A 27,480-nucleotide genomic window follows, 5' to 3' on the forward strand; every position below is an offset into this window, starting at 1 on the left:
TAGGCAGCACTAGGAAAATTAAGACTATTCAATCTCATAAGATTATAATAAAATGCTCATACTTTGGGAACATACTTTTCACTATTATTTTTATATATAACCATGTATTGTGCATATGGTGTATGTGCAGTTTAAAACTAAGTCTTTTAAAAAGAAGGATTTTGGCATATTTGTGTATCCTGTCCACGTTGGGCCAGTATAGACTGGCTTGTGGGGAGTGCAGGCAGAGAAGCAGGTCTCAGCCTGACAGGGCTGATTGAAGAGGAAACCTTTTGTAGTTATGTTGGACCCTGTGCGGGGAAGTTGTGCTCCCAGGTAATGTTGATGCTGGGGGTGAAGGCATGGGCTTCAGGAATGATGCTCTTGGTAAGTTGAGAGGGCTGCAGAATTTCCATTATGGCAGCGTGAGAGGTCCATATGATTGGGACGACACAGTGAGGATCCTATAGGAAGAGCTGTTTGGATCTAGTCGAGGACCCTAGGCACACAGGTAAACAAACAAACAAAATCACACCTTAGCTCTATCAGAAATTGTGAATATATTACAGGTTTACATTTGTTAATAATAGTTTTGAAAGATTACAGATACGTAGAAAAGAACTGTAAACACTCCTTTATCATTAACTCTTAAATCTATTTTCTTCACGTATATTTGAGTTTAGACATGGTGACATGCAGACACGTGTGATCTCATGGTCACATGTTTTTCTTTGAATTGAAACTATCTTATTATTTGCTTGTTTTCATAAATAGTTGAAGGAATGACCAAGAGAGCGAAGATTGCTTGCAATACTCACGTGGCCCCTCGGAAGCACCGCATTGTGGTGATGAGCCAGGTTTACAAGCAGACACTGGCCAAGAGTTCGGATACTTTAGTTGGAGCCCATGTCAGAGTTCATCGCTGCAACGAGTCTTTTATATATCTGCTCTCCCCATTACGGTAATCTCAGCATCCAGATACTGTGATATTGTCTTTGGACTGGGATTCTTTTTTTTTTTTTTTTAAAGAATTTTATTCTATGTAATTTATTCAGAAGAATTTAATTCATTTAAACTTTTTCAGATCTGTGACAATTGAAAAATGCAGGAATAGCACGTTTGTGTTGGGTCCCGTGGAGACGGCTCTTCACCTACATGACTGTGAGAATCTGAAAGTCATTGCTGTTTGCCATCGCCTGTCCATCTCCTCAACAACAGGCTGCACCTTTCATGTTATGACGCCTTCCCGCCCACTCATTCTCTCTGGGAACCAGAGAGTGACGTTTGCCCCCTATCATACCTATTACCCAATGTTGGAGGACCATATGGCCAGGGCTGGCCTTGCCACAGTGCCTAACCTTTGGGATAACCCACTGGTTGTGTGCAGAGAGAGCAGTGACACAAGAGTCTTCCAGCTTCTGCCGCCTTGTGAATTCTACGTATTTATTACTCCCTTTGAGATGGAAGGGGACACAGTGGAGATACCAGGGGGTCTCCCCTCTGCTTACCAGAAAGTGCTGGCTCAAAGGGAGCAGAGGATACAGATCTGGCAGAAAACTGTGAAGGAGGCCTGTTTGACCAAGTAAGTGTTTTCTAGAGCCAGTGTTTTGCTAGTCTTTGTTTACCCCCAAGTTAGTATTCTAGGCTCCCTTAGAGAAGTTGAAATTGCTCTGTTGCATAAACCTGTAATCCCAGCCTCTACAGGCTTGAGGCAGGATGATCACAAATTCAAAGTTAGTGGGAGCTGCATGGTCAGACCCTGCCTCAAAATAAGAGTAAGCGTATTTATCTGGCGAGGTAAGGCTTGCATGGATTAAAGCAGCCTGTCTAGAAGATGGCACATGATTCAGTCTTAAATGACTTAGCTGTTCACGTCCTCTCGCTTACTGGTCTATACTGGTGGCTGCCTGAGAGCTCCCTGCATCAGAATCTTCCAGAAACCTTGTGTAAAATACAGCACAGACTTACAAGTCATATCCTTGATGGGTATTTTTCCAAGGTTGACCTGTGGATTATTGCTAGTTCTTGTCACTTAATTTCTTAAGCCATGCTAAAATGAGAGAAATAAGTAAAGTGGTTTTTTTTTTAAAAGCTAGATTTGCAGTATAAAATATTGTGTTTCATCCTACTTAGGGGGCACTGAAATAGCTTATTTTTAATTACATGCATAGGGTAACAGATAATAGCTGTAGATATTATGTTATGCACAACTTTTTACTTAAGGGATACTGGTCTTGAACTCCAGAAGCCGGGGACGTGGCCTGCAGTTCCCAGAGAGTCAGAAGACAGCACAGTGAACTGTTAAGGGAGGTGTGTCAAGGTTGTAGACTTTGTGACGAGTCCTGAGAGCAGATGTCTGAGGAGCAGATAGTAAAGTGCTTATTGGTCCTTAAGCTTGACACATGACCTGAGTCAGATTACGTCACATTCTGACTGTCAGGCCGTGAAGATTCCATTGGAATCAGGCAGTAGGAGCCTTGCAGTGTTTACTTTAAGCAGTGGAATGCATTCCTGAAAGGTATTATTTATCCAGGAACATCTGTAAGCTGCACAGCACACAGATTACTCACTAGAGGCCGTGGGGCTGGCGCATGCGCCGTCAGAAATCGAACTGAAGGAGGAGATGGTGGCTCAGTGTCTGGGTGAAGCAGAAAGGAGGAGGGTCTAGGACGGAAGGGCTCAGGGCGTGATTTTGTGAAGACAAGGAAGTAAAAAAGTTGGGCCTTGGCTTAGTAAGTTTTCATTAACCAATTTTCCTCTGAGCAGACAACTGTATATAACTTAAAATTACCAATGCTCAGAGTAAGTAATTGTTTTTACAAATTTGTTGTTGGACAAATTTTATTTGTTGGAGATGCTAATGGGGGGTGGGGAGAAAAAGGAAATACTACAGAACCAAAACATTGTGGCTTCTTTATCTCTCCATTTAAGTACAGCGTCCAAATTCTTTTTTGTAAATCTCGATCTATGTGTGCTCTCTCTCTCTCTCTCTCTCTCTCTCTGTACATATATCTACTATACACACACACACACACACACACACACACTCAACTCCAGTCACAGCTTCTGCTTTAATTGGGAATCCATGTTATAATACTACAGGTACCTGTGTAACACTGAACATGGCTCTTAACTCACGGCTTATGTCACTAGACTGGTCATCTCATCATACTCAGAGCCTTCTGATAAAAAGTACTATCTACCAGTAATGGCGCAGCTGAGTTCTTATGATGTTCCAAATACTGATCTAAACAGCTGTGCTGACTCGCTGACTATTTTTAACACCTAGTTGTAGAGGGAAAACTGAGATTAAGTACCCTGCTCAGCCAGAAAGGACTCAGTACTGCCTTGTTAGCCTTGTTCTAGAGGTGGTTTTTGTGTGTCTGCTGGCTTTATTATTCCTTTCATTTATTATTACACTATATAGTACAGTAGTAAAATTATACTGTATAAAAACAGATCTTCTTTAAAAAAATCCCTTTAGAACACTTGCTGTTTAAATGTTTCTTTTTTTTTATTAAAAATTTATTTATTTATTATGTATATAGTGTTCTGCCTGCATGTACACCTGTATGCCAGAAGAGGGCACCAGATCTCATTATAGGTGGTTGTGAGCCACCATGTTGTTGCTGGGAATTGAACTCAGGACCTTTGGAAGCGCAGCCAGTGCTCTTAACCTCTGAGCCATCTCTCCAGCCCCCTGTTTAAATGTTTCTACCATTTCAATGCCTACACTTTATTACACATGTGAAAAGCCTAGGGAGATTGGTGGAATCTGGAATGTGGTGAGCACTTATAACCCATGCTAGAAATGGTGAAAAAGGAGCCAGTGTAATTTATGGAATGAAGGTGAACTTCAGCCTATACTAGGGTTATGTCCGGAGCAAAACTAACTGTAAGCCAACAATTCCTTTACTGTTCCGAAGTGACGGAGCTGGTTGCGCAGTGTGGGAGCACAGTGCGCTGTAGCGCATCCACTCTCCTGACCTGTGGCTGGCTTGTACTTCACTGCCACTGCCCAGCGTTTAAAGGAGGATCATTGCGGAATACGAGCGTGAGAAAATACACACATGGAAGAAGAGTTTCCTGCAGAGCAAACATGTTGTTTTTATCCTGTCATGAAGTTAAATTTCTAACTTAAACATGACCTCAGTGGGGTTGTGGAGTGTCCTGTTCTTGATGGGCTGTAGTCACTCCAGAGTGCCCTGTCTGCTGTCTGTGTCGTGTGGGGCCAGTGGAATGTGTGCTGCACTGCAAGGCCAGACTGGTGTGCGAGCTGTCCCCAGCTGTGGGGCTACTCTTCTCTTTCTTGCCTATACCATGCTGTCACATTGTGGCCTTTATCGTTTCTGTTTCTTCTGCCTGGCCTGCATTCCACATCATCCTTTTGCTGCTTTCATTGTTTCCTGTAGACGTCTGTTCAAGCACCATGTTAGAGAGCATCTTCTGCCCATTCCCGATGATGCTGTGTCCTCGCCTGATGCGCCACTGTTCTCTTATTAGTACTTAACTTGGTGCTGCACACTCCTCCTGCTCCTCTCCTGGCTTCCCTATAAGGGTATACAGCTGACAGGGACACACACACACACAGATCACTGTGTGCTGGCGCGCACAACATGGCAGTCTCTCTCCTTACGTATTTCTGCCCATCAAACAGAACCCTACCTCACTCATTTTGTCCTTAGTAAGAATCTGGCAATGGCCAGGCTTTAGCCATTGTGTCTCACTGTACCGCGAACACAGTGAGACCTGAAGGGAGGCCAGGAATCATCATTCCGTTGTGTTGAGGTTTTAGGTAATTGTGGGAGTAAAATCTGCTGGGCTTTGCCATCTTCAGTTCTTCTGCTCTCAATCCCAACTCCAGGGAGCAGAGGAAGCAGTTCCAGGGCCTTGTGGAGAACAAGTTCTACGAATGGTTGATTAACACAGGACATCGACAGCAGCTGGACAGCCTTGTTCCGCCCACAGCAGCCCCGACGCAAGCAGCCGGATAGGAGGCCACGTGGGACCACTGGTGGGAATTTAGAACACACAGCAGCACTTCAAAGGGACTCCTCAGGGAATCTTTGATGGCATACAAAACAGAAAAGAATGCGTATTGCGTTATATTCTTGCCAGTGTTCCCGTCTGCTCCTACCCATGTGCACACACATGCCCACATATTTCTCAATGAAAAAAACTAAAATATTCAAGGGGTGCCTATAGAAATTTGGGCAAATATAATGACCAAGTTTTATCTTTTTTTTCCCTTAATTTGTGTAGCACCAAAACATTTCCCCATTAATTGTGCTTTTGTTTTGTTTCTTAATATTTGTTTTTTTTTTAAAATTATGGATATGTGTGTATGTCTGCGTGTGGGTGTGCACACCTGAGTGAGGGTGCCCAGAGTAGGTGAAAGGTGTGCAGATCCTTGCCTGGAGGTAGAGCTGCAGGTGGTTGTGGGCTGACTGGTGATGCTGCTGGAAATTGAACTCTGGGAAATCAGTGGACACACTTAATTGCTGATCTCTCTCCAGCCCAGGCATTAAGTTCTTGTCCTCCTCTCTAATGCACCTTTCTCCTGTCCCCTAAAACTATTTAATAATCACACATAGAGCATTATTAATAAGTTAGTTAGAATTAATCAAAATAAATATTTTGTTACTGAACAGTAGGAGAAACTCATGAATAAATTTGTAGACGAGAATATATAGACAGAGATAAATTTACTGAGAATTACTTAATCCAAATGCTGTTTTTTTTTAGATTTAAAAAAAATTAATTTTATGTGTGCGTGATTTGCCTTCATGTATGTCTGTGCACCACATGCATTCCTAGTGCCCAGAGAGCAGAGGGCATCAGCTCTCCTGGGGCTGGAGTAACAGACAGTTGTGAGCCACCACATGGCTGCCAGGAATCAAACCTGGGCCTTCTACCAGAGCAACAAGTGCTCTTAACTGCTGAGCCAACTCTCCAGCCCACAAACCATTTTTCAGATAGAAATTAATTTGCTTTCAAGTTTTTAAGGACTAAAGGAAAAGTAGACACAGGATATGGAAAAGTAGTTCATAGGAAAAATTATAGAAATGGAAATGCTCACCTAAAAATGGAAAAGTGTGGCTGCTGAGGTGGTTCAGAAGGAAAGGGCAGCTGCCTCATAAGTCCTGGTGCCTTGATTTTGGTCCTTAGGACTCACATAAAAGGGACAGGAGAGAAGCGACTCCACAGAGTTGTCCTCTGTCCCCCCACAGGCACACTTTGGCACACACACACACACACACACACACACACACACACACACACACACACACACACACACACACACACACCATGAGCCCATGTGTGGTAATAAAGAATAAAGACTTATCATCCATCCCTCTCAGCAGGCCTGTGGGGAGTTAATGGTTGCTGGGGGAGGGTGTGATTTTCCTCAGTGGTCTAATCATGGGTAAGCTGTCTTTGTGCCCTTCGCTGCTCCAGATAAAGAGTGCAGCTGGAAAGTGCGTGGTAAAATTGGGTGTTGGGTGCTGACTTAGGTCATCGTTCCCATTATGAAGTCAGCTGAGCAGTGAGATTTTCATATTCAGGCTGGTTATATGCTTGAAGAGTTTCTGAAAGAGTAGAAAAAAAAACTGTAAGCAGTGCTTGTCTTTCAGAGACGAAGCTAGGGATCCAACATAGGAGAAAGCTTATCCAGGTAGGTCCAGCTCACGCAGCATGAACTTCACCTTTCTGTTGGCTTGGAGCCTTTTTTCTCTTCTTTTCATTTTTTTCCCTCACTCTTGGTACAGAGGATGGAGCCTACGGCCTCAGGTGGGCTAGGTAGGCATTCTACCATTGAACGGCTGGATCTGTGGCCTTCCATTTTGGTATTTTTTGAGATCAAATCTTGCTAAGTTTCGTAAGGTGGCCTTGAGCTTGACCTACAACTGAAACAGACGTTGAGTTTGCAATTGTCCCGTCTCACCTTCCAAGGAGCTGGAATCACAGGCGTGTCCCATCAAGCCTGGCAGATCACCTTTCTAGGCTGAAGAATTCACTGTGTTTTATTACGTCCACACACCTACGCAACTGCTACCTTGTAGAAGCAGAATATCTCATAGCACATAGTTAAAGCCCACCCCACCCACCAGCCGTGGTCGTTTTCTATACATTAATCCCCTTCAGCTTCCTTTACCTCCAGGCAACAGACGTTTACCTTGTTTATTCTGGATAGTCTTGTGAATGGGACAAGTCAGGTGGCTTAAAGCAGCCAGCTTGTCAAGGTTCATCCCCGCTGCATTGAGACTATCCCTCCTTCCAGCTGGGGACATGTGACTGCTCATAAGGTTCCTTGCACTTTGCAGCTGTTTCAGATAACACTGCCCCGTCTTTCTAACAGGGCTCTGCACAGCGTGTGCTCTTACCCCGAGATGCGTTTATATCCAGGGGTGGCCTACACCGACAAATGCTTACCTCGCTTAGGGAACTGCAGTTTTCCAAATCTGCAAACAAAAGTGATTACCTTTCTAATGTGTGTATTCCTTTGCTTTAGCTTGTTCATGACAAGGGTCTTCCTAGGTAGGCCAGGCTGGCCTCGAACTTATAGCAGCCCCCCTGCCTCAGTGCCAACTGCTGGGTCCGTAGGTATGTGCCACCATGCGCATGTGTACTGTACTTTTAAAGAAATATAATTTAGGTGGCTGGAAAGCTGGCTCACTGGTTAGAACACTTGCTCTTTTAGAGGACCCGGATTCAATTCCCAACATCCATATGTTAACCTACAAGTGTCTGTAGCTCCAATTCCAAAGGACCTGACGCACTCTTTTGGTCTCCAAGGATACTGTGTGTGTGTGGTGCACCTACATGCATACAGGCAAAATATGAAAAAATAATCTTTAAAAATAAGCATACTTTTATAATATGTAGTTAATAAATGCTGGGTTGGGGTAGGAAATATGGAGATTGTACAAAGAAGCAGACACTGTAAGGGTTAGGGACTGATGTTCCTGGTAGTCGCCAGTCTACTAACTTTGAGTTCATATTAATTTCTCCCTCTTAAGTCATCACTAATACCAAAAAGAACACAAAGCCTGTTGTCACTCTTAATGTTATGATCTTCATAATTTATATGAGTTTATAAAGTAGTTTTCTTATTTTCATGGAGCATGAAAATTAATTAATCTACAGTAAAGTCTCCTTGCTCATCTGTAGGGCCTGGGAAACGTGAGGACGAATGGAGGATGGTGCCCACGGAAGCCTGTACTGGAAAGGCACCCTTGCTGCCCGAGAGACCTCTAGACTTTTCTCTCTGTTCAAGACCTTTTGTTGGTTCCTGTCCTGTACTCACTTAGGGAATTTTAGCTAGGCTTCCGACTCTCATAAAAGTGTCTTACTGTAGAATGTCAGAAGACTCACACGTGCTGTCCTGAAATGGAACACTGGCTAAAGCAGCTTTATGTATAATGCGCTAGTATCTAAGTGATCGAGGAGTACAGCTTACAAGCCTTCAGATTTAATTTGTAGAGCAAAAGGGCTTTGTCTAGCTAAAATGTTAACTTGGTGTGGTGGTGCGTGCCTGTAATCCTGGGACTCAGGAGGCAGAGGCAGGTGGATCTGTTAGTTCCAGGCCAATCTGGTCTACATGGTGAGGACCCTGAGGCTGAGAAAAAAAAAAAAAAAAAAAAAAAAAAAGAAGAAGAGGAAGGAGGAGGAGGAGGAAGAGGAAGAGGAAAAGAAAGTTGTATGGTTCTTTGTAACTATTTAAAAGAAAATTGCTACTCCTGTTTTCAAAGGAGTGACAGTACGGTATGGTCTTTGTATAAATATAGCAGAGATAGTTTTATAAAATGGTATTTTAGGTCTTAAAGTATAAAACATGAAATTGTGTACAATTTTTTTATTTTTATTTTTTGTTTACTTTTTCAAATTTCAGTAAGCAGTTCCTATAAAGTAATTTTTCTCCTTTTGTTAAAAAGATGTTTCACTTTTAATTTGAATAAAAGTCTTCTGTTGTTGCTCTGTTGCCATATCAAAACTGGTTTATATGTGGCTGTTCTTTAAGACAAGTGCAATGACCCCAGTCCCACACAGGGTATTTAAATAGCTTGTAGCTATCACCACAGAGCAGCGGGCTTACAGTCCTTAGTAAAATTAACTCTTAATGCCTGCTAATCCTTTGAAGCTTTGAGGGTGTTTACTTTAACATGAGTCTGGAGTAAGCAAAGCCTGACCAAAGGAAGAGCCGGAAGGGATGACTGTGGAGGAATGTCTTGAATGGATGTAACAACTGTCAGTAAAGCGCTTTCTAGCCAATCGGCTAGGCAGAAGGACAGGAAGTGGAAGGTGGGACTTACTGGAGAGGGAGAGGAGCCAGGAGTTGAGAGGAGAGAGGGGAGGAGGAGAGGAGCCTCCAAGGATCAGATAGGCAAGTGCTTGGAATATATGTATGTTATGAGGTTTAGAGTAGTTTATTTTAGTTTACTAGTAGATTAGTATCAATTTAGATTCTGCCCAGCATAGTGCTTGCAGCTTTAAAGTACATTTCAGCCTCTGTGTCAGTTATTGGCATCCTAGGCCAAACAGATAAATTTATTGTAATACTGAACTATATATAATATGTAGCACAGAATGTAATTCATTTATTATAAAAACTGAAAAACAACCCAGTTTATAACAAAGCCAACTTGCTATTATGTCACTATAGAGGACACATACTGTCTACTAGGTTATAAATCTTTTTCTTATACAAAGATACTACATTCATGAGTGGCTTATGTTAAATAAATGTTAAATGTGTTTCAGATGATAGGTTTTGGGATTTGAAATTTCATAGAAATATTTGAACTGACTCTGAATTTTTAAAATCTTAAGAAGCAAATTAAGAAAGACTATAACTACATTTATATTGATTTCCTTGGTTCCTGTTAGCAGGGGCAAAACTATTTACTCTTTTTTTAAGTTGGGAAGAATCAGTAGAATATTCACTATTAATCTTACCTGTATTGATCTGGGCAGGCTCTTTCTTAAGTATTGGTTTTCGCTCTCCTGGAGGTCTGCCTTCACTGTGAAATATTTTAAACGTGGTAATTTAATATCCATATGAAAATCATTTATCAAATGCTTTAAACTCATTGCTGTTTGAGTTCTTAACATACCTTATGTTATAAATTTGCAAACAACTAATACTTTGTTCTTTAACAGGTTGACTATGTTGGGTGACTCCTTCCTTTCAGCTTATACTAGTGTTAAATTTTGCCCACAAAGAAGTGGTTATTTCCTGTGGAACTATAGAATTCCAAGTAGATTTACATGTCATTTTCCAAGGTGTGCCTTTGAACATTTGTAGCTACTAGAAATTATGAATCTTCACTTGGAGCATTAGTTGTGATGATTTAGGGATCTTGTAACTTGGAATAAATCAGCTATTTAATAATGTATAAGAAATATTTTATTGGCACATAGCCCCAGTAAAGAAGATAAAATAACTGTTCTTTATTATGGAACTAATTAAGCATAAAGAGGTCAGAACTGGCTTGAAATACAACTTTCAATTGTATACCTAGCCAGTGTCTGAGCTTAAGATCAAAGACAGAAATGGGCCTTTATTTTTATGTTTATGTCCAAATAACATGTCAGAAAAACCTGCTTTATAGAGAGATAACTAACAGACATGTTGCAGTTTGTGTCTCTCCCATTAAGATAGGGAATTTACTGAGGGGATGATTCATGATTGGAGTGTTTCTGGTATAAAGATGAGGTGTAGGGTTACACCACTTATAAAAATGTGCTGCATATGATACAAAGGGAATTTGAGTGTAAAGTTGTTGTCAAAGAAGAAAAGCAAAATTCAGCTGCCTGGGATACTGTCTGGTAACTCAGAGTGTTCCCAAGTCATGTGTGCTCTCACAAAAAATTAATGCCTCAAAGGGTAACTACTAATGAAGGAATAGATCCACATCATGACTGCAGAGACTTTATGAAAATGTAGTCAGTTTGACATCGGTAACTGCAAGACTAGAGAGCTTGTCTGCTTTCCAAAGCAGAGAGCTAGTACTTCAGATATAATGAAGGATAAAATTCATGGTTTTTTTTTTTGAGACAGGGTTTCTCTGTGTAGTCTTGGCTGTCCTGGACTCCCTTTGTAGACCAGGCTGGCCTCGAACTCACAGCGATCCGCCTGCCTCTGCTTCCCGAGTGCTGAGATTAAAGGCTTGCACCACCACACCCCCACCACACCCGGCTAAAATTCATGTTTATACAAACAAAAGGAGCAAGTTTTCAGTCTAAAATTATATCCTGTAATACTAGGCTAGAAAAGGTGTATGGTTGTGGGCAGTCCCCTGTCTCCATCTCCTATGTCCTTTTATGCTTGGCTGGCTGGGGTTACAGTTGCACACCAGAAAGCACATCAGGCCTTAGATGAGATCTTGGGATGTGAACTCGGAATTCTTATACTTGTGTGGTAAGCATTTTATCCCCTCAACCATGTCTCCAGCCTTAAATTCTTAAGACTATTTTATACCATGTCAAAGACATGACTATATATTCCTTGTATGCTTCAAAATTACTGGTTTTTGCAAATTTTTGTATAGCTTATACTAACAGAGAAATAAAGCAGATGAAATAGTCTTCAGTAGAGGTAAACATAGACAGGCACGCTAGATGAAGGGTTTAGTGGATGTTTCTGCACTCAGAAGTCTTAGCTCCATTACTAACAGTCGTGTGTTCTTCATCACTTACTTAGTTTAGGCTAAAAACACCTAAAATTGAAAAAATTCAGGGCCAGAGAGATGGCTCAGCTGCTGTAAGTACTTGCCACACCCACCTAACAACCTGAATTTGCATCTCCAGAACTCAAGAAAAAGCCAGACACTGTGTCTGTGATCCGCACACGCTTATGGTGACATGGAAGCTAGAGACAGGAACATCCTTCAGAGCCTTAGGATTGCTAGGCTAGAGTAAGAGGCCTATTAGCAACGCAGAATAGAAACCTTGACTGGAAAGGCAGAAGGCAGCAGCCAATGCAGGGTTTTGTTCTCTGACCTTAACAGGAATCTCATAGCATGCATATGCACTCATACAACAACAAGAACATGCCACCCAAGGCTACACACACACACACACACACACACACACACACACACACACACACACACACACACACACCAAAAACCAAAAAAAAAACCAACCAAACAAAAAACCCCCCCCCAAAAAAAACCAAACCAGGAGCATGCAGTTCAGGGAGGAGAATCTCTGATTAGATTATACTGTGTGGATAAAATTGTATTTTCAGTTGAAAAAGTGCCTGTACCCTTTTTCTCTCTCCTCTCGCCCTCCCCCCCCCCACAAATCAACAACAAAAAGCAAGTATATATTTTTTATTTAGAGCTTTACTTTTTATTTCACTCTGCTGACCTCCTTAAGATAGTAACATTAATGAACAATAGCAACAAAAGAAATAACTTGTATTTTAATCCTGAGTTTCATTTTGAATACTAAGTAAGCCCTTATGTGTGATTTTTTTTTTTTTACAAGGGGGAGCCTTGGGAATGATGCAGTTATCAGAAAAGTATGAATTATCACTTTGGGTCGTACCTGTTATGTACCTGAGATCATTTAGTTTGAAGTAAATCAATTTTAATAACAAACTCCTATTGATATGTAGATGTTGTCATAATATTCTTGTGGATTGTGTAGTTTACTCTTGTACATTCCATTGCTGATTTCTCTACCCTACTCTCCGGATCCATCTAGACATTGCATTGTGATGTTTATTCCAAGTAAACATGTCACCATTTGTTCTCTGTCCTGCCAATAAATAAACTATCCAATGCTGCGCAATAACAGGGAATAAGAGGGGAGGAGAAAGAAGAGCATGAGAGGATGAAGCCATGAGAAGAGACCAGGAAACATCAAGAGAAGTGAACCGGGCCTAGGAGACGATTTAAAAGCAAGTATAATATGGGAAATCTGAATGGGAAGAAACTACACTAGCATGGAGGTTTAGGATGGAGTAATTGTTGTAGAGCATTGTGCTATAGGCTAATTATATAGATCCTGATCTCTCTGTGTTGTTAGTTGGGTATAAAGCTGGTTAAGGAGTAACTCTTGATATTACTAAAATAATAATTCCATATTAAATATTAATAATCCTTCAATACAAAGACCTATTAAACTAGGTGACATAATTGTTCCTGATGTTGGAACTGACATTCAATGAGGATTGAAAATTCATGTAAAGACCTTGATATTCCTACTCTTCTTACTTCCTGACCAAACTAATTGGTGCACGCAGGCGCATTACAATAACCAGGGACCTCTTGCCTCTATGTTTATTTCTAGTTGACATGAACGATAAAACCTCCCTTAAACATATGATGAAGAGTCATGACACGGTTTGAATCTTAAATCGAGACCCTCCCGGGATTGAGAGAATTCACTACCTGACAAAACAGACCACTCGAGGGTGCAATGGAAAGTTGGCACCCATCTGGGGGAAGAGCAGTATCACCCCATCAGCACAGATGCTCACAAGGTGTAAAGGGCCTTGTCATGAAGATCTGAGGTCAAAGAAGGAAAACAACTCTGGCGGCTTTCTCTAAACTTGATTTGATGACTGAGACTAGTCCCAGTTCATGTATTCTGCCTTAAAAGATCAAAAAAAAAAAAAAAGTGCTCCAGGATGGTACCTCCCTGTGGAGAACCAGCTCACACTGGACTCCACAGAGGTTATGAATATGACACTGCTTGGATGATCTTTGCAAAGAATTCCCAGCTGTCAATGCAGCAGAGCTCAGTGTGCTCACTGTCCCTCCCTTTCTGGTGAAAATGCTAAAATGAAAACTACTGGAAAGACATCTTATTTAGTAGTTCTGCAACCCGTGCTGTATCTTCAGTGAGAGAGAAGAGCATCAGCCCTGGGGACAGAGAAGAAAAATCCTAGAGGAGAACTGTGGGGCACAAAAGATATTTTTACACGCATGTAGATAAACTATTCATTTACTCAAGTTTTCAATAAATACCTCCAATTTGCTCTCCATAAAGTAGAAAAACAACTGGTTTTCGGTTTTTAAAAAAATTCATTTAAAGTGTGTAAAAGCCCAGTGAGAACTTAGCATTTCCTATGACAGGATAAAGCATTTGAGACCTCAAAACGAATGGAATGGGATGGTGGCTTAGTAACAAAACTCATTCTCAGTATCCCGACTTCTTGATTCAAGACTCATTCACACAAATAAAAATCTAGTAATATTCATAATGAAATAAGGCAAAAGAAACTCCCCCATGTTACAGTAAGTCTGACACTATTCTTCTCATCTCTTTTGGGAACAGGATCATTTGCATGGATCTCCCCTGTTTCCTCCCAGATGCAGTTTTCAAGGCAAGGTAGGAAGATGCTGTGACAACAGGTGCAGGAAACACAAGCCCCTGGCAGTGTGCTTTCCACTGCTGACAGAAGCTACTGAGACTCAGTGGACCAGGACAGTGCGTTTATTTCAGTTTTCCTTTCGCTGTGGGAAAATTACTGTGGAAATCCTGTTTTGGAGCTTGTAGACCATGGGTCAGTATATCCCATATTGTAAATAAAGAGTAGGAAGTGAGGTTCTAGAGGCATAGATCATATGGAGAATGCTTTTCTAGAACGCTCCCAAATCCCTGTGTCCAATCCTTAGTACTGCCGAAAATGATTTCCTTTCGCTGTGGGAAATTGCTGTGGAAATCCTGTTTTGGAGCTTGTAGACCATGGGTCAGTATATCCCATATTGTAAATAAAGAGTAGGAAGTGAGGTTCTAGAGGCATAGATCGTATGGAGAATACTTTTCTAGAACGCTCCCAAATCCCTGTGTCCAATCCTTAGTACTGCCAAAAATGAAAGAGAGAGAAAAATGAAATGGGAGGATAGTCATTAACCATTTCATTGAGTCTAATATAATATGCTCTGACAAAATAGTCACCCTTAAGTGGAGACGCTTAAAGATAACAGTGAGAGACAGGAAAAACTGTCTAAATAGACATTTAAAAAAGATAATAGTTTAGTTATATAATGGGCAAGAAATTAGTATGATTGAATATTGTATATTATTTTGTGACAGAAGGACGTTTTAGTTAAGTGAAATTATACAATAATACATAGATACTAAATGTAATATATTCATTATAAACCTGAAAGAGGGAAGAATATGTAACAAGTCCAAATTGCTATAATGTATATATATAGAGTACATACAATGTACTATCTTAACAATGTTTTCTTTTATATTAAGAGATACTTCATATCCAGGGCCCCAAATTAACTCATCTTTTTTTTTGGGCAATATGGTTTGATATATGAACTTTCTTAGAAATAATCTCTGAATTTATATTTGATTTCTTTACTTCTTTCTGGGGCACACAAATTTTTTACTCTTTATTATATTTATTTATGGTAGAGCAGTGGTTCTCAACCATCCTAATGCTTTAATACAGTTCCACACATTGGGCTGATTCCCAAACATAAACATTTCATAATTGTAACTTAGCTATTCATAATCTAAAGTTTCTGATAGGCATGATGGTCTTAGGTGACTCCTTTGATATGGTCATTTGACCACTAAAAAGGTCAGGACCTACAGGTTGAGAACTCTGATTTAGAGTTAAGCAGTATAAAAAATCTTACCTGTGTTGATCTGTGTAGACATATTAAGTGTGGATTTTGACTCTTCCCCAAGTGAAGCTTCACTTTGATGTAGTAAGAAGGTGATAATTATTTTAATATGCACATAACAAACATTTTCCAAATATTTTGGCACGCTACTTTTTTGTATTCCTAATATAACTTACGCTAGGTATTTATTTATAAATAACTTAATATATGCTTTGACACTTAATTATGAGTCCAATATTTTCCCTCAAGACATGTGTTGGTGGAATGGGAAATTAATCCTGGCCTTTCAGCATCAATCTGCCACCACTTTCACAAAACACCATATTTGTAGCATCATACCAGTGGTATTGTTTTGTTACTTATGTGTTTACTAATAAATGCCAAAACATCACCATATGTTGCTGTGTGGTGTGGAGTCACATCCTGTTCAAGGATAATCCCAGAGCTTGCTTGGCTGCAGGTCTGGGTGGATCAGTAAGCTCCAACACAGTAAATCAAACAGTGGGGATGTGGGTGAGTGAAAGAACCTGTCCTAAAAACTGAGGTCCAGGGACCACAGGGAACTCAGTGGGGAACCACAAGGAGACCTGACTTTTCAAGGTTGATCTGCGGAACCAACAACATGGCAGTACAGACCTGCCATGTGGAGTTGCCCAGCGACCTCCATGCACTTACCTGTACATGAGTGGGGCACACAGTCACGGAGTTGTGCACATGCTCACATGCACATGAAGATTTTAAAAAATGAGTTGGAAAGAAAGACTTTACCCTCTAAAATTCATACCTGTATCCACACATGCACAAACAACATGTACACTGAAGGGTGTGGTAAACAGAGTCATCTTCCCTGTTTAAAATTTCCTAAGACACTTAGCAAACATGGGTGACACTGACATAAAATTGTTTTTGGTAACTTTTTTTTGTAGGCTTAACATTGGTATTATATGAAAAAATTTATCTCATGATACATTTTTCTGCAGTGTATATAAATTAGTATTAAAACACATATGTTAAGAGCTGGAGAGATGGCTTGGTGGTCAAGAGCTTTAGTTTTTCTCATAGAGGATCTGTGTTTTTTTCTGACCACACACATGGCAGGTCACAACCATTCTTAACTCCAGAGGATCTAGCACCCTCTTCTGACACATGTGGTACATAGAAATTACATGCAAACAAAACACTCACATACAAAAATCTAAAAAATATTAGATATATACTTTATAATACAATACATATTAATATATAAAATAAAATACATGCCATCTTATTACCTAAGTCACTTTAAAGCATCCAATAAACTGTAAAATGGGCAATGTATAAGGATTCAGAAATGAGCTAGGGTTTATTGTTTTGCTTCCTCTAATGAAAGTCTAAGAACCAGATCCTACCGGAGTGTAGGTCCCAGATGGTTAGGGGTCTAAGGCCAGCAGAAGACACAGCAGGCTTCGTGAAAGCAGAAGCAAACCCTCCCTCTACCCCCAGCTCCCCACCCCTGCTCCCGGTCTTAGGAAGAAGCACTGAAAGGTGGTGCATCTCCCTGATTGTCCCTAGCAGTCTCTGTCCCTGCTGCTCATCTCTTCTCCCAAGCCCTGTTACCTATTTCTCTAATCAGCTTTATGCACACCATAACCACAGGAGTTGACGAAGTACTCTACTGTACACGAATCACCCCTGCTGGGAGCTCTTTGGAACTGATCCACAGGTTGGGGGAGGTAGTCAATAGATTGGTCTACTTGGTAATCAATGCATCCATAGCCCAGGCAGAAATCTCAAAAGCAGGAATACCAGTGTGGCTGCTCTGTGGCCCTCGGTGTCTAAGCATCGTGTTTGGTGCCCTCCTGCATGATAGAAGCCCAGGGCCACTCAAGTCCGTGTTGCCTTCCCTGCCCTCCCCTTATGCCACCCACTTCCTCCCCAACCCAACACTAATGCTTAGAAACACAGGCAAATATCTTCACCAAACCACAGCCACAGGAGCAAGTGTCCTGCCTGGGCAAGTCTGTGATTCAGTTTGACCAGAAACTCGGAACTAGAAACCAGGAAGCATGGTTGCATGTGAGTGCAGGGGCTCACAATGCCATGCCACACATGCCTACCTCAGACTCCAGTGACAGGAATCCAGACTACTTGGCACAGCGTACCTAAGAAGCCCTGTCAATTGCAGCTCTGGAGCAGACTTTTCATGTCTGGCCTCCAAAGGCCAAACACTGAGGGGAGCTGTACGATAGTTCAGATGCTGTACTCAGAACCTCAGGAGACCCAGTCATCACATTCCCTGAGGGCCTGAGGTTGGACCCTGGTAAAGTCCCTTTGCCTGATATAAGTAGACATGTTATTCAGACCACTTGCATTCTTTTCTTTCCATCTTTTAGCATTTTAGAGTTTTTGCCCATCAGTCAGACTCTCAAGTCATTCCTGTCCCTTAAAGCTAAAGTGTGTCTGGTTCCTTGTTTAATTTGATTTTCTTAGATTCCTAGGAAGATAAAGATGACAAAACCCGATTTTGTTTTTTTAAAAATTAATTTATTCATATTACATCTCAGTTGTTAGCCCATCCCATGTATCCTCCCATTCCGCCCTTCCTCCCACTTCCCCCCTACTCCCCTCCCCTATGTCTGTGTCTGAGGGGGACCTCCTCCCCCTGTATATGCTCATAAGGTATCAAGTCTCTCCATCCAAGGGACATGTTCAAATATGGGGCACCAGAGTTTGTGTGAAAGTTAGATCTCCCTCTCCACTCAACAGTGGAGAATGTCCTGTCCATCGGCTAGTCTGGGTAGGGGTTCGAGCAAAACCCGATTTTGATATCCCTAGTCTTTTCTAGTGCTTAAGTAAAAATTTGTGTTCCGAAACTCTTGGATGTGTCCGTGCTTTTTAAAATTCTGCAAGCACAGACATGACACTTCTGCCCTAAAATTCTCCCCTAATGCATTCTGTCTTTGTGGGTGATGTTTTAAAAGGTATTTACATTTAGGCAGTATACAGAAATACAATTGATATTACTTCCCTGATCTGATATTTGGAACCACTGCCGAGGAAGTTTCTGAAGAGCAGGTTCAAAGCCCAGTCTACCAGTTCCTCCACAGCTGTTACTCAAAATGGGAGAGAGGAAAACACAGCTGTTGTCTCAGAGTTTACTATCCACAACTCTTGGAGTCTAAAGCTCTTGGCCATAGTCAGGAAATTGGCGATCTGAGTAAACAATTGTCTTTCTGTGAGTTTGTCACAGCTTGTGAGTTATAAGGACTCAGTGTTACAAAGAAATACTTCTTGGGCACAAAACCTTCCAGGCAGTGGTTTCAGCATAAATTTATGAATAAATTATTCAAAAGGAAGATTGAAATAAAAAAAAATGGTGGCTTCTGAGAGTGTTGGAGAGGGATGCTTAGAGGCAGAAATCAACTTCATGTTCTACCAAACCAAACTCTTGGGAGAGAGTATCTGTCTGAAGCCAATGACAACAACCTGTTATAACAGAGACAAGTTATAGTTGCTCTAGGAGTGTGGAGGATAAATGAAGGAGGAATACTAAATCCATGAGCATGTAATTAAAGCACCATCAATTACTGCAGCCACCAGAACCAAGCATGTGGGAGAACCACAGCCTCCCTTTTCCCTCTGTGTGGGGAGTGGGAGCTGTAGTTTTAACTGGGATAAACTCTCTCTATCTCTTCAACATAAGAAAAAAGTTTCAAGAAAATCAGTGACCAATCACAATCAACTCTTGAAACACAAATGTAATTTTTACAAAAACTTCCAAGTAAGGTACATTAGGAAGTCTTAATAAAATTCAGAATATTTACTAAATGCGTTTTCATTTGAGTGTTAAAAGGTTTTTCTATTTCACAGTGAAGAAACACCTGAAAAAAAGAGCTAAGACCAAATGCTGAAGAATCCGTCCAGGGCGTCGCAGGTGAGATGCTGGATGGGTATTTACCGCAGGTGTTCTGTCCCTCATGACAAAAGAAGAGTTAGATGTTGCTTTGTACCCAAAATGGTCCTTAGCCAGATGAAGGGTAAACAATAGTTATTTTCTTCCTTAATTTGTGTCTTAACATATCTGGAATGCAGACTTAGTTAAGAAACTTCAAATCTGGAGCAACGTAGTCTAGAAAAACTTAGTCTTAATTAATTTTATATGTGAAGCATTTGTGTAGATTAGATGAAGACCTTTTGCCTCTCACCTTCTATGTGTCCTCTGCCATTGCAAATTGCATTTCCTAGAGAATGGACTTTTCTTTCAGTTTTCTAACAGTCCTTCATATTTTGCATATGAATATCATCTATAGTCCAATGTCACTAAAGAGCTTTATGATAAAAAAATCATTCTTTTATTCATAATAATGTAACCAACACCTTCCTACATTTAGTATATTTTAGGCAATATTTTCAATCTCAGTTACCTCTTTCCTTAATTCTCTTTATTTAATGTTTGCTGTGCTATAATATTTTATACTAGACTCACCAATATTACCTAAATAATTAATCCTTTTTATTCAGTTTTTCTTGGGTTGAACACAGGGCTTTGTGACCATTCTAAGCAACTGCTTTCTCCCTCTTAAATGTGTCTCCAACACAGTGGACATATTTAATTTATTAGTTAACAGATGATCTGATAAAATAGGTTTTACATGCAACAAAAGTGACATCCAGAGCAATATGCCTCAGCAGGAAGAAGGTTGAGATACTGTCTCTATTCTGTTTTACACAGAACTGAGTGTACCATGTTGGTTCCTTGAGCTTCGGTACATTCTAGAAGAGTGGAAGGAACAGTCTCAAGAGGTAAAATAGTCAGATAACCTCAGAGACTTGCAGTATATGGCATTTAAAGATTTTTTTTATTATTTTAAAGAATCATTGACAATAAGACAGGTTAACTCCCAGCAATGCCCAGGCTACTCAAAGAAGATGATGAGTATCAAAGAATCTCTTTATGGACATGGATTCAAATGTGGCAAACCGACCATTGGGAAAAATATCCTTGCTTCAGCCACAGACAGAATCTGCCCTATAATAGACAAGCTTGGATATGGGTAGAGTCAAGAGCCAAACGTTACAAGACAGGGTAAGCAAGTCCTTAATAGTTCTTGCCTCACAAATGTGTCTGTCAGATATATTGAGCCAGCAGGCTGAAGATGATGCACCAGTGTTATAGAGTTTTGCGTGAGTGTTCAGGCAGCCAACTGTCTCTGTCATGTCTTTTTTTTCCCCACTCTGGAAGCTGCTAACCTGCACTTTCTGTTTACTCAGGTCATTAATTTTATGCCTTCTCAAGTTTAATGGCGTCGAGACCAGTGAGTTTAGTTTTACAATTGACCTTAGTTGTTTAGGGGTTAAGATGTTTTTAGACCTAAGTAGATGTTTTAAGTTGATAGAGATGAGATATGATAGATATTGATTTACATTCAAAACTTTAGACTCACCCATATAGGAAAGATTTTTTTTCAAGGTTGCCAAATACATATAGCCAAAAACACTGTGAAAGTAACATGTATATAATTCCTGATTGTTTTGTGGTACTTTCTGTATGTAGTTTATTGTATTTGTGTGTAATAATACAAACGTATATGTAAAAATGTAAAAAATAAAAATATTTTTAAAAGAGAGTTTATATTTTAAGAAACTCTTATCACAGTGTCTTTTATCCATACAAGGCCCCTGGAAACCATACTAGGTAGTGAATATTCAAGAACCTAGATGAATCCAAATGATCCTCTTCCCGTTAGAGATGAATCAGAAAATAGTCAACATTACTGTAAAATGGGTGGATTCCTTTTGGATCGTTTATTTGTGAATATTTTGTAGTTTCTACCTGTGGTAATGAATAGTGACCAAGGGCCTCATATAAGTTTGGTATATACTCTACCAACAACCAGTCTTAGCCCATTTTTATGTGGAAGAAATGGTCTAATCCTGTCATAGAAAAACCCAACATCACCCAGTAGGTTTGTGCAACACAAATGAAGCAACACATAACTGATCCTGCACTCTCCAAAAGACAGAACCTAACTGGATCAGCTCCCACAGGCTTGACAGGATTGCCCATGCTATCGGGAGAGGTTGGAAGCTTCTGCAGTGTTTAGAGGCAGAGCTAAAAGAGAGCTACAGCCCAGAAGATCTGATCCAGCTGGGGTCTTGGCTACAAAATGACAGGAAGGACAGACAGCTGAGACCAACCTACCCAACCAGAGCGCTTGTGTGCTGACCTTGTTCTAGGTCCCAAAACAGCTGATCTGAATTATAGCAGTAAGGTGAAAGGGTCCTGACAGAAACCTACTTCTGCTGACTCAGTCTGGAGCCTAAGATGTAGAGCAAAATCTCCAGGAGTGGAAACCAGATCACCTGCCTGTTCCAGGGAACTACTCCCTGATCCCCACAGGAAAGGGCACCCGACCTATAATCATTCACAAACTGTCCACTCTCAACCAGTGAAGGACACCAGAAGCTACCTCCCAACATCAGAGACACCAAAATGACAAGAGGACAGTGAAAGAATGCAAACAAAACCCAAAACAGTTTGGCATCTCCAGATCCCAGCAATCCCAATGAAAGCAACCCGGAGAATCCAAACACAACTGAAATATAAGAAAATGACCTCAAGTCCTTAGTAAGGAAGATGATAATGGGAGAAATAAATAAAATCTCTAAACAACTACAGGAGGTTGCAAATAAGACGGTTGAAGACATAAAAGAGTCATATAAAGAGGCACAGGAAGAATTTCAGAAAAATACAAACAACCAGATAAAGGAAACCATTAAAACAGTTCAAGATCTGAAGATAAAAATGGAAGCTACGATAAAGGAACACACAGAAGAAAAGCTTAGTTAACAGGCCTCAGAAAAGAAAGCAAGCATCACAGAGGGGACCTTATCTAACAGAATCCAACATATGGAGGAATGAATATTGGAATGTGAAGACACAATCATAGAACTTGAAACAACCATCAAAGAAAATGCTAAATCTGAAGAGCTCCCGACACAGAACATCCAAGAAATCAAGGACGCCATGAAAAGATGAAACTTGAGACTAATATGTATTGAGGAAAGAGAGGACACCAGACTCCACAGCCCAGAAATATCTTTAACAAAATCATAGAAGAAAATTTCCCCAACCTGAAGAAGGAGATGCATATGAGCATACAAGAGGCCTACAGAACACCAAATAGAATAGACCAGAAAAGAAAATCTTCCTGCCACACAATAATAAAAACACAAAATATACAGAACAAGGAAAAATATTAAAAGCAAGAGAAAAAGGCTGAGTAACATACGATGGCAAACCTATCACAATTACACATGACTTCTCAGCAGACCATGAAAGCCAGAAGGGCCTGGACAGAGGTCCTGTAAATCCTAAGAGAACACAGATGCCAGGCCAGACTACTATACCCAGTGAAATTATGAATAACCATTGACGGAGAAAACGAGATATTTCATGACAAAAACAAATTCAAAGAGTACCTATCCTCAAATCTGGCTTTACAGAAGTTACTAGAAGGAAAACTCCACCCCAAAGGGTCAAATTACAACTGAACTACATAGAAAATAGATAACTACACCATCACAAAATCACAACCTCACAAACTCTCGACTGTAACAAACTGCAAAAATGAAGGGACTTAACAGTCACTGGTCATTAATATCTCTCAACATCAATGGTCTCAATTCTCCAATAAAAAGACAGAGACTAACTGAGTGGATGCATAAACATGACCCAACATTCTTCAGCATTCAAGAAACACATCTCACCCACAAGGACAGACATTATCTCAGAGTAAAAGGTTGGGGAAAAATATTCCAAGGAAATGGTCACAAGAAGCAAGCTGGTGTAGCCATTCTAATATCCAATAAAATAGACTTTCAACCAAAATTAATCAAAAGGGATGAGGAAAGACACTTCATACTCATCAAAGGTAAAGTCAACCAAGAACTTCATTAACCAACGTCATGAATCAAATGGATCTAACAGATATCTACAGAACTTTTCACCCAAACACAAAGGATTATACCTTCTTCTCCGCACCCATGGAATGTTCTCTAAAATTGATCACATAGTAGGTCACGAAGCAAGCCTCAACAGATACAAGAAGATTGAAATAATACCTTGTATCCTATCAGATTACCATGGTCTAAGGCTGGACTTCAACAACAACAGAAATAACAAAAAGCCTACACACATGAAAACTAAACAACTCTCTACTGAATGACACCTGGATCAAGGAAGAAATAAAGAAATTAAGAACTTCCTGAAATTCAATGAAAATGAAGGAACAACATACCCAAATTTGGGAATAGGGCTACCTCAAGACCCAGCTATTCCACTCCTTGAAATATACCTGAAAGATGCTCCACTGCACAGCAAGGATGTTTGCTCCATTATGTTCATAGCAGGCTTATTCATAATAGCCAGAATCTGGAAACAATCTAGATGCCTCTCAGTTAAAGAATGGATAAAGAAACTGTGGTACATTTGCACTGTGGAATACTACTCAGCTATTAAAAACAAGGAAATCCTGAAATTTGTGGGCAAATGGATGGAACTTGAAATGATCATATTGAATGAGTTAACCCAGACTCAGAAAGACTCACATGGTATATACTCACTTATAATTGGACCCTAGCACAACAAGGATGTCCCCTGAAAGTTTTCACTTACCAGGGGATCGTGATAGATGCCAGGACCTCCTATCAGGACTCTAGGTGAGAGAAGTATGGGAGAATAGGGAAATAGAAGGATCCAGAGGGTCCTAGAAACCTTCAAGAACATCATGATGGGCAGATCTGGATCCAGGGGGGCTGCTCAAGCTACTGCACCAACCAAAGATAATATATACAGTAAATATTGAACACCTACTCAGATCTAGCTAAGGGATAGGACATTATTCACAGTTGTGTGGAGAGCAGGGACTGACTCTGACATGAACTTTGATGCCCCATATTTGACCACTTCCTCTTGGTGGGGAGGCCTGATAGCACTCAAAGAAAGAGTAGGAAGGCTACCAAGATGAGTCTTGTTAGGCTGTGACCATGTGGGTGGGGGGAGGAAGTCCCCTTCTGTCACAGTCCTAGGGGATGGGAATAGGGTGAAAGAGGGAGGAAGGGAGGAATAAGAGGAGACAAGCAAGGCGATAAAAATTGATGTGTAATCTGAATAAAGTAATAAAAAAGCACTGATAAGAGCAAATCCAAATACTGATCAATATGTTTTTGTAGATTATTAGAGTGAATAATTGAGATTTTTATTTGTGATTGACTCTGTATCAGATAAATAAGCACTTTTGAGCATCTTGTATAATTGTACTTTAGTCAGTGTGAAATTCCTGAATTGTAAGAAAAAGGTCTCAAATTAGGGAAAAAAGGAAGTATAAGATATGCTTCTTAGCCCCCTTGCTCACAGTCCAACCTCTGATCAGTTTAGGAGGAAGGCGCCTGTGTTGGGCAGAGCTGTGTGAGAAGAGGTGAGACTTCCCCGCTGCCTGGGTAATGAAGGGTTTTGTCTGGACCTTTGATTACACATTGAGATAGTGAGGAGACCAGTGAATAGCAGACTGTGGGGCTGAAACGGATTAATAAGGAACTTAGTGGTTTGGCAAGTGACCCTCCAACACAATGTTCTGCAGGTCAAGTTGGAGATGACATGTTTCACTGGCAAGCCACAATTATGCGACCTAATGGCAGCCTATATCAAAGTGGTGTATTCTTTTTGACAATTCCTTTTCCTACAGACTACCCCTTCAAACCACCCAAAGTTGCATTTACAACAAGAATTTATCATCCAAATACTAAAACTAGCATTTGTCTTGATAGTCTAAGATCACGTTGGTCTCTTGCTTTAACTATTTCTAAAGTTCTTTTATCCATTTGTTCACTGCTATGTGATCCAAACCCAGATGACCCCCTTGTGCCAGAGATTGCACAGATCTCTAAAGCAGACAGAGATAAGAACAACAGAATATCTCGGGAATGGACTCAAAGTTATGCCATGAAATGCTACCTTAAAGTCAGAATAACCTGCATTATAGCCGGAATAAACTTTTAATTACTGTTCCTTTTTTATTTTCTTATCTGACTGCTCCCCTATCAGACCTCATCTTTTTTAATATTATTTTTGTTTACCTCTCTCCATTCATTCACATGCTCATCTGAGAAGACTTAAGTTCTTCCACCTTTGTACAATAACTGTTTTCAGAAACTGCAAAGTAGTTACAAGACAACAGTTGCACAAGATTAAAACTACTATTTTAAACTGGAGCAAGTGTATTATATGACCAAAGTCTTCACTCTATCTTGGTTATGAGATTAAACTGATCCTCACTGTTCTAACATGCTGAAGAAGCAATCTGAGGGGGACAGAGATGGATGTTTGGCTGTCACATCAAAGGAAGCAGCATTATTCTAGGAGCATCCATTGTGGTTTTCAGCCTTCCAGTGTTAGAGATTGGAGGTTACATAATATACTTTATGCTCATAACTGATGTGGCTGGAGAATTGGTGTTAAACTATAGCATCCACAGAACAGCAAATATAATGTATTTTATGCATGTTAATAAAGGAATGACCTGTTCTTGTTCTACAGAAAATGGAAATTGGAAGCCAAGCACCTTTTGTATTCCAAAATAGAGTCTCAGAACATTTTATAATTTTTAATTAAATTGTTAGGAGGCTTGGAGTCATTAGTTAAACTATCTTCTAATACTATTTAATAAACCACTGATAAATGATGTGATTTGTCAATGGATGAGTGTTCAACAAATAACTCTTCTTTGAATTGATTTAGTTTTCAATAAAGTTGCATAAGCCAGGGGCAGGAGAGAGAGAGAGAGAGAGAGAGAGAGAGAGAGAGAGAGAGAGAGAGAGAGAGAGAGAGAGAGAGAGAGAGATATGCTTCTGTCAAAGAGGCATTTATTTTCTTCACCTGGTTAGCATATGCAGCAGACACATGTATGAATTTAAAAAATAAATGTGTAAGAACAGCAAAGTTGTTAATACTCATTTGTATCTATGTATAGTATTCTATGGTTTAGAACCACTCAAATTTAGAAACATATGGCCATGAAAATACTAAAAAGAAAAATATGTGTTTACTGGCAATTACAAACAATATCATTCTGAAATTCAAATATTTGACTATAATAACATAATAGTATCATGCGGAAAAATGAAAATATTATGTAAAATGGCTAGAGGCAATAAAGAAGTCTGTTAATGTACAAATGGATATATAAGCATATAAAATTTACTACATGATACAAGTATGTGGCCTATATATGTTATAACAGCAATAATTTGAATGAAGCTTTAATTACATTTTAGGGTAATGAAATCCAAAAGGCACGAATTTGAAGGAGAGGAAGGAGGAGTATGTAGAAGAGTTTTGGAAATAGATGAGAGAGGGGAAATAATGCTGGAATTATATTATATTCTCAAAAATTGAAAGTTAAGCATTTTTAAGATCTAAGAAGACCATATGACTGTATGGTATTCATCAAAATTCAACAATTTAGACACGGTGAATGAATAGGTAATATGTAAAATTATAGAGATAGTCTTTGTGAGATAGCAATTGTTGGTGTAGTTGAAGTAGTGGAAATGCCCTAATATTTAAAGTACCAATTTTTTCTTTACTAATGTCATTGTGCTATGGGTGGACATAATTTTAACCCTGATCACAATTATGTTGGACGCTTATTCAACAGTATGGACAAGTTGAGAGATTTGTGGTATTTTAAAGCGCCAGTGTCTATCAAGCAGTCATTTTTACCTTACAGGCCCTTTGAGTATATATTATGGCTTCCCGATTAGGCTTCTTATGGGATTCCCAAGGGTTTCTTTTTTTTTTTTTATTTTTTTCTCCTTTATTAATTTATTCTTGTTACATCTCAATGGTTATCCCATC

The 27,480-nt window shown here is 40.0% G+C and overlaps 2 protein-coding genes across 8 annotated transcripts in view; both read left to right on the forward strand.

Moving 5' to 3' along the window:
* The window catches only part of TBCCD1 (TBCC domain containing 1), a 36,556-nt gene extending 24,466 nt beyond the window's left edge, over positions 1-12,090 (forward strand). For 6 of the 7 annotated variants that reach the window (XM_084800932.1, XM_084800930.1, XM_084800929.1 and 3 more), the window contains exons 6-8: positions 754-940; positions 1,064-1,561; positions 4,844-12,090. In XM_084800932.1, coding sequence (XP_084657058.1) covers positions 754-940; positions 1,064-1,561; positions 4,844-4,973 — 815 coding nt within the window. In that variant the 3' untranslated portion in view covers positions 4,974-12,090. The remainder of the gene's footprint in view (positions 1-753; positions 941-1,063; positions 1,562-4,843) is intronic. The other variant, XM_084800931.1, reaches the window with a different exon arrangement.
* A 12,877-nt stretch (positions 12,091-24,967) lies between these two features.
* LOC311608473 (ubiquitin-conjugating enzyme E2 D3-like) lies at positions 24,968-25,977 on the forward strand. The gene has a single exon (XM_084801012.1). It carries the CDS (start codon positions 25,222-25,224, stop codon positions 25,621-25,623), a length of 402 nt encoding a protein of 133 aa, XP_084657138.1. The 5' UTR covers positions 24,968-25,221; the 3' UTR covers positions 25,624-25,977.
* Positions 25,978-27,480: the final 1,503 nt, after the last annotated feature.

This window comes from Acomys minous (genome assembly GCF_964271855.1).
Source record: "Acomys minous genome assembly, chromosome: 11".
Classification (NCBI taxonomy): domain Eukaryota; kingdom Metazoa; phylum Chordata; class Mammalia; order Rodentia; family Muridae; genus Acomys; species Acomys minous.

Excerpts from the sequence above, each read along its gene's own strand:
- LOC311608473 (XM_084801012.1), top strand. The coding sequence starts at position 25,222 with ATGTTTCACTGGCAAGCCACAATTATGCGACCTAATGGCAGCCTATAT.